Raw genomic sequence first — 8,441 nt, 5'->3', positions numbered from 1 at the left:
ACATAGAAATAATAATATAGAAAGATTGTAAATAAGATAAAAATAATGTATGATGAAATCCTTGGCTTTATATATGTTAACATTCAGCCATTTTCCTCTACGAACAGTAAGATATTTAATAAATAAACTCAACAACTTTTGGTGACCTCTCAACAATTATTACTCAACAATTTATCGTTTAGTGTCTGCTAAAATCTTATTGTTCTATCTATTTTATCATAAAACATTCTATTTCAACATACCACCCATAGATCAATTCAATTTTAGTAGATCCAATTCTCAGTTAACTTGGCAAAAATTTTAACACTCAAAGGTTTTGTAAGAATATCAGCAACGTTTTGACTTGTGTTAATATAATTCACTGATATATTATCATTTTCAATTTCTTCAGCAATGCGTAAAACCTTAGTACCATAAAATTTATTCTTGATTTTTGATATGTCTCTTACTTTGATTTGATGGAGACTAGTTTGACTGTCAGTTAATATTGAACACCTGACCTCCTTGTCTGATATAGCCTGAATTAGAACATTTAAATTTCTTAATCTTGGAATTGCTTCACAAATTGAATAAATTTCACTTTCGGTAGAAGAGGTGCATGTAATTGTTGACTTAGATGACCTAGCACCAATCAAATTTCCATTTAGATAATACATATTTCCAAATTGTGATTTCATATCGTGTTGATTTGCAAAAGCAGCATCAGTTACAGCAGTTAAATAGTTAATGTTGGAGTTGGACGTCTTGTGCCATATGAGCCGTTTGTTCCTTGTTGACCAAATAAACTGAATTAGTTGTTTGGTTAGACTCATGACTTGTTTTGATGGATATAGAGTATGTCTAGCTAGCGTGTTGACATAATATAATATATCATATCTGTACTTGTAACCGACATATGAAGCTAAACCGATTGCTTTTTGTAGCCATTTCACCTTATTCTTGTACTCCTGCTCAGTCGGATAAAATTCCCTTTCTCTTATAATTTCATTAGGTGTTCCTGGGACTTTTCTACTTTTGTTAAGGTCTACACGTAGATTCGGTAGTTTTTCTTCTAAAGATTTAGCCATACCCATTTTCATGGATAATCCTTTAATATATTCTATTTCCAGACCGAGAACATCATATTGATTAATCTTTTGAGCACCGTCATTGACAACTTTGGTTTCGAACTGTGATTGGAGTTGAGAAATAAGGTCATTTATTAGTTGACGATTATTAGTTAATAATACCATATCATCGACAAAAAGACATAATATCACGATTGAATCATTGATTTTTTTATAAAATACACAAGGCCATCCTGGTACAAAATTCATATGACAACTATTAATAATAAAATTGGTTATCTTCTTATACCAGTTTGCACCAGACTGTTTCAAACCGTAAAGTGATTTCTTTAGTCTATGTACTGTATTTCGTAATCCTAAATGGGGTGGAGAACGAATGTACAGTTCTTCTTCCAATGGAGCATACAAGTAAGCAGATGATATATCTAATTGTATAATATCATAGTTGTTTTGTAAAGCTATTGATAGACAGGACATTAGAGCGTAATGGTGAACAGTGTTTGACATCAGATCTGGTTGATAAGTCGAAGCTTTTTGTTGGTCTCCCCTAGCAACTAACCTGCATTTGTGATGACCATCTCGCTTGACACTAAAAATAAACATAGAGTTAATAATTTTGGATTTGTCTACTTCTGTAGCTTCAATAGTTTTTACCGACCAGGTACCCATTTTCGTCAGCTGAGATATCTCTTTATCATATGCTTCTTGGAATTTTTCTTTTTCAATTGGATCCCTATTGTGTGTGATTGCTTGAAAATATTGTAATGGACCATGCTGGTTGTTCTCTTCACTGCTGACCTGGTTTATGGTGTGGCGTGTAGCAGCAATGTAATTTACTGCATATGTTTTTGTAGTTTTCCTACGTTTACCAATACGTGCCTTAGTTCTTTCGTCCCTGTCTCGCTTCTGCCGTTCTTTGGCATCGACAGGTTCAGGCGTTTCTACATTGGTGTTCTTTTGACGATTACCAGATCTTGTACCACCCAAGGTACTATTGTCAACGTAGAAATTATCAGTAGGAATGGGGGTGAGTTTTGATGAACGATTACTAGATGGTGGTGTAGATGAAGATGTAGTATCAGTAGAGACAGCAGTGGGCAGTGGTGATGATTCATCAGAAGTAGGATGAGATGAAGGTTCAACAAGAGTTAAGGGTAGTTGATTAGGATCATTGATGTCGATGGGAGTGATTAGTTCCTCTAAATCAGAAGAGGTGGGATGAGTAGTGTGGTTGTTAGATGGATTTGAATTGGAAGTAGTATTGGTGGTGATATTCAAATCAGCATCAGCATCATTTTGAATTAAAATTTTATCTTCAAAGAGTGGATCTTTGTTAACGAGGGAAGATGATTTGGGTGATGAGGATAGAGTAGATAAAACTGTATCTTTATGATTATCAGAAGGTGTGGCTTCAATTTCGTCCTTTGAAGATGTAGTATGTTCAAATTTTGATATAAAAGTTGTGATGAGATCGTCGAATATAGAATCATCATATTCTTCATTTTCATGAATATCGACGTCATGTTTAATTGGAACAAAATTGGATGAGGATACCACCCTACGTTTAGTTGGGAGGTAAAATAAATAGCCATAAGATTCAGCATCTGGTATTAGAGCAAAACCTTTTTCACCTCTGACATGTAATTTGGAGGCAGTTTTATTGAGGTTAATAATGACCGGTTGACCGAATGGTAGCAGTGACTTGGTATCAAGTCCTAGTAAACCGACTTTAGACCGAGGTGAATCCCTCATAGAATTGTTATATATGGAATTACGGATTATAGTTGCATATTGCACAGCGTAATACCATAGGTGGTGTGGGAGTTTTGCACTATTCATAATAGTACGACAATCATTTAATAATGTTAAATTTAATCGTTCCGCAACACCGTGAGCTTGGGAATCACCTGCGTCGGTATAAACAATTTGAATACCGTTTTCAGAAAGAAACGTTTTTACTGCAGAGTTGGTGTACTCTGTTCCCCGGTCAAACTGGAATTTTAATATGGGGGTTTTGAATTGTCGCTCAATAGTCGCAATAAAGGACTTGAGGACATGTAGGATCGTTGCATCATCTTTCCTTTTTAGTAAATAAGTCCACTTAAACTTAGATGCCTCATCAGTGAACGATATAAACCATTCAGGTTTTGTAGCCACAGTTACTGGTCCAAACAGGTCAGAATGAATATATTGAAATGGTTTGAACACCTGCTGGTATTGCAGACGTGAACCAACAATATGTGGTCTCTTCCTGCTTTTTCCTTTGAGACAGTCCTGACACTGAAAATTGTTAAGGTTAGACCAATCAATTTCGTCTATAGATAGATTATTGAAGGTTTTATTTTTGATGGATGTATAAATTGACTGAACATTGACGTGACCTAAAATGCGATGAATCATGTCTAAAGGAAATTTAGTTTTTAACGCATTTACAGATTTACGGGTTGCAGTAGATGGAAATACAATATGATGATTGGATAACCAATGTAAACCATTTGAGGAGTCAATGTTTGCTGCAACATCACCATTAGCATCTTCAATGGTGTTGAGACGCTCGTTTAAAAACAGATGGTGAGAACGGAGATCACTAGTAGATAAAATGGTGTGATCAATTGTGGGTGTGTAAAAGGCATGAATTTTTATTTGGCTGCCATTTAATGTTTTTAGAATTAAATCACCCTCTTGATCGTATGGGATATCCGTGTTGGAGCATGAGGTTATTTGAACAGATTCAGGATGAGAGTCACGAAGATTGTGCAACATCTCTTTATGTTTTACAAGGGTGACCGTAGCACCGGAATCTAGCATCATATAATATGCAGGATTTAGTGAAGTTGAAATAGGCCTAAGTAAGGTTGGATCGACTGGGTTATTTTGTTGAGGAATAGAGGTGCTATTTGAATGGGTTTTAACTTGGCTAACCTTTTTAGAACGAGCTTTGGTAGATTTGGCTTTTGGCTTAACTGTTGAAGGAACTGTAGTATTTTTGGTGTTCAACACAGTAGATGTGTTGTTTGCTCGTTTATTCACTGATGGATTTGTTGGATACTGTTTTTTTGAAGAAGATGGAGGATTAGGGGAAAAATGTGGATCGGAAATTTGTGAAGCTTGATGGTAGTATTGATATTCTCTCTTGATAGAAGAGAAAATGTCGTTTATAGTATATGGGGTATCACTCTTAAAAAAGTGTTTAGAAATGGATTCGTAAGTACCTGTTAACGTATCAAGAATTGTTTGTTTTAGCAGGTACTCGTGGGTTTGAAGATCCGTGGGGTTCAATTGATCAATTAAGTTATGGAGATAACTTGTAAATTGAAATGCTGGGTAGCCACCATTATATTTTAAAGATCTAATAGTGTTGATAATGGTATTGACATTACTGCGTTCAATGTCGTATGTCATGGCCTGACGAATAACATCATAGGGATGCATTTGCTTGTGAAAGCATTCTTGAACCCAATCGGGATAACTGCTCTGAGGAACAAGGGTGAAAAATAAATTAATTAAACCTTGAGATTCTTCTGGCGTTGGATCTCTTACAGTACGATCGTGTGAATCAGGAACCAAATCTTTTAGACCAGAAGCAATCAAATGTTTTATTAAGGAATGAACCCAGGAGTTAAATAGACCAACACTAGAGCAGTAAAATAAAGTAGTTGGAATGTATGGGTTGTTATATGTACATGAATGGTTAGGTGAACCTGGAAACATTGGTTGGATTGGATTGATGGGAGAATAATATCCCGGTAGTTGACCATAATAAGGAAATGGCATATAAGCGAAACCAGTTGGTTGTTGGTAACCGTTTATTGGAATATGATGGTCATATGATGGACCATTAGTACCAGAATCAGGATAGGATGACTTTCCAGCCTGAGAAGGATTGTTCGGCGTGGAAGAACCGTATGGAGCAGATTGCTGATCTGGAGAAGCATTGTTTCCAGATTCCCTAGAAGATGGGTCAACATCTGTTGTAGCATTTAAATTATGTTCCAACTGAGGGTTGGATGGGATGTTGGATGCAGTGGAAGCGTCTTGACTGGTATTTATGTTAAAAGCTTTAATACCAGCGCCCGTGGAGGGATTTACAGCACTAGGATCACTAGTGTGTCCAGACAGAAAGCTACCATGTTGGGAATGAGCGCCTTTATTCATTGGATATATAGTAAACATTCTCAATATTATATTAAACAGATTTAGTATACAAAATTATAATAAAGTTCTTCACTTTCTTTCTTTATATACAACATAGAAATAATAATATAGAAAGATTGTAAATAAGATAAAAATAATGTATGATGAAATCCTTGGCTTTATATATGTTAACATTCAGCCATTTTCCTCTACGAACAGTAAGATATTTAATAAATAAACTCAACAACTTTTGGTGACCTCTCAACAATTATTACTCAACAATTTATCGTTTAGTGTCTGCTAAAATCTTATTGTTCTATCTATTTTATCATAGAACATTCTATTTCAACAATGAGATGCAGGGCTATGACGATATTGAACATTGATGCTGTTGTATGAGATTATCTCCCAAATATATTTTCTAGGGTTTCTGTATAAATCTTCCTAACAAGTAAATTTATAATTTTCTTGAAAACAGTGAAGATTAAGAAAAGTGACAAGAACGTTAAAATGAAATGTGTGAGATTACAAGAGTGGGAAACAAACATAAAAAAGGCAGAGAAAGGCAAATACTACAATATATTGAAAGAGAAGAAGATGTGTGAGAGTAGAAGAGTAGGGGTGAGTATAGGTATTGTAAGAGGAGGTAAATGAGGGCAGAGAAGTAGTAGAGGAGATGGGGGAATGTATGGAAATATAGATAATATGGTGAGAGAGAAGGTAAATATTCATATTATAATGGGATATCTCTTAGGAAAAGGTAGAATGGTACACGGTAATAAGTGGTGAGGTAAGGAGGGTGTATGGGTGTTAGAACATAGAGTAGTAAACAAGTAGAGTAGATTAAGCTGAAAATAAAGAGGAGATGGAAGGATAAATAGAAATATAGATAATGTGATGACAGAGAATGTTAATATTCATATTATAATGGGTAGTTTGGACAAAAAGAGCAGAATGGTACAGGGTAAAAAGTGGTGAGGTAAGGAGGGTGTCTGGGTGTTAGAACAGAGAGTAGTAAACAAGTGGAGTAGATTAGAGTGAAAAGGTAGAGTAGATGGGGAGATGTATGGAAATATAGAAAATGTGATGATAGAGAATGTTTATATTTATATTATGATGGATAGTTTGAAGAAAAAATGGTATATTAGTACAGGGTGAAAAGTGGTGAGGTAAGGAGGGTGTCTGGGTGTTAGAACATAGGGAAGTAAACAAGTGAAGTAGATTAAGGTGAAAAGGTAGAGTAAATGGAAGGATAAATAGAAATATAGAAAATATGATGACAGAGAATATGAATATTTATATTATAATGGGACAGTGAGAGAAAAAGAGCAGAATGGTACAGGGTGAAAAGTGGTGAGGTAAGGAGGGTGTATGGGTGTTAGAACAGAGAGTAGTAAACAAGTGGAGTAGATTAAGGTGAAAATAGATGTAGATGGGGAGATGTATGAAAATATAGATAATGTGATGATAGAGAATGTTTATATTAATATTATAATGGGATATCTCTTGGGAAAAGGTAGAATGGTACAGGGTGAAAAGTGGTGAGGTAAGGAGGGTGTCTGGGTGTTAAAATATAGGGAAGTAAACAAGTAGAGTAGATTAGAGTGAAAAGATAGAGGAGATGGGGAGATGTATGGATATATAGATAATGTGATGACAGGGAATGATAATATCTATATTATGATGGGACAGTGAGAGAAAAAGGGTATATTGGTACAGGGTGAAAAGTGGTGAGGTAAGGAGGGTGTCTGGGTGTTAGAATATAGATAAGTGATATAAGAGGGAAAGTAAGAAATAAACAGATGAAAGAGTAGTAAGGGGTATGGGGAGATGATGAGAAGATGGAGAGTAGTGGTGTTTGTGTTAAATAGAGAGATGTAAATTGGAGGTGTGGATTATTAGAAAGGTATAGAAATAATACAGATAAGTTAACATGTTTATACATGAACAGAATTTGAGTGTCTTGTTGAAAAATATAATTGTGTTTTGATTATTATTAACAAGATAATAAAAGAGTGTTTGATAAAGAAAGGTCATAGAGTGAGTGTGTATGTTGTAAGAATAAGGAGATTTTAGATATGGTAAGAGTTGGATAATTATAGTGTTGTGGGGAAAGGGAGAGATTAGTGGTGGTGAAAATGGGAATGTTGGTATAAAATGTATAAAAGGGGAGGGGAGAGTATGGATGAGAGAAGAAGTAGAGAGAGTAGGAGAGGGTGGTGGTGAGTAGTAGAAGATAGGTTAGAGATATTTTAGTTTTGGAGAGATAGAGAAAAGAAGATATTAGGATAAAGAGAATAGAAAAGAGGAATAGAGGAGAGTAAGAGAAGGGAGTAATGAAAAGAAGTAGAAGAAGTTGATGAGTAGTGAGATAGTGGGAGAAATATAGTAATAGAAAAAAGACATGAGAGAGGGTTCGAACAGTGGAAGAGAAATAATAATAGAGAAAAGGCATGAGAGAGGCTTGGAAGAGGGGAAGGGAAGTAGAGGATAGATAGAAGAGACATAGTAATAGAGAAAAGGCATGAGAGAGGATTCAAACGGTGGAAGAGTAGAAGGTATTGATGAGTGGTAAAGAAATAAAAGAGAAAAGGCAGCTGAGAGGGTTCGAACAGGAGAAAAGAGAATAGTAATGAAAGTGATGATGGGAGAAATATAGTAGTAGAGAAAAGGCATGGGAGAGGATTCGAACAGGGGAAAAGAGTGGGAGATAGAAGTGATGATGGGAGAAATATAGTAGTAGAAAAAAGGCATCGGAGAGGATTCGAACAGGGGAAGAGGAGAAGATAGAGATGGGTAGTAAACAGATAAAAGAGAAAAAAAGCGGCGATGAGGATTCGAACAGTGGAAGAGTAGAAGATAGAGATGGGAGAGATATAGTAGATAGAGAAAAGGCATGGGAGAGGATTCGAACAGGGGAATAGAGAGTAAAAAAAGATGAGTAGTAAAAGAGTTAGATAATGAGAGTGTTGGAAAGTAGTGGTATTTGTATTTAATAGAGTGATGAGTTGAGTTATTAGTAAATTGGAAGTGTGGATTATTAAAAAGGTATAGATATAATATAGATAAGTTGATAAGTTTATAGATGGATATAAAGTGATGGTTGATATTTTTATTTTTCAAAAAAGAATTTTGTTTTGAATTAAGATTGTAGAGGATATAAATAGAGGAAAGTATAGTGAAGACAGATACTAGAGGTGGGAGTAAGGGAGTGTGGTGTCGATATAATATAGTGTATGG

General features: G+C 35.2%; 1 protein-coding gene across 1 annotated transcript; it reads right to left on the bottom strand.

Moving 5' to 3' along the window:
* Positions 1-263: 263 nt before the first annotated feature.
* PWA37_003891 (uncharacterized protein) lies at positions 264-5,240 on the bottom strand (the record flags this gene model as incomplete). The annotated part of the gene is made up of 1 exon (XM_064860400.1): positions 264-5,240. One exon carries the CDS (start codon positions 5,238-5,240, stop codon positions 264-266), a length of 4,977 nt encoding a protein of 1,658 aa, XP_064717417.1.
* Between the last annotated feature and the right edge of the window lie 3,201 nt (positions 5,241-8,441).

Source organism: Arxiozyma heterogenica (genome assembly GCF_036370985.1).
Source record: "Arxiozyma heterogenica strain weizmannii chromosome Unknown scaffold_5, whole genome shotgun sequence".
Classification (NCBI taxonomy): domain Eukaryota; kingdom Fungi; phylum Ascomycota; class Saccharomycetes; order Saccharomycetales; family Saccharomycetaceae; genus Arxiozyma; species Arxiozyma heterogenica.
This window is presented reverse-complemented; position numbering and strand designations above follow the sequence as displayed.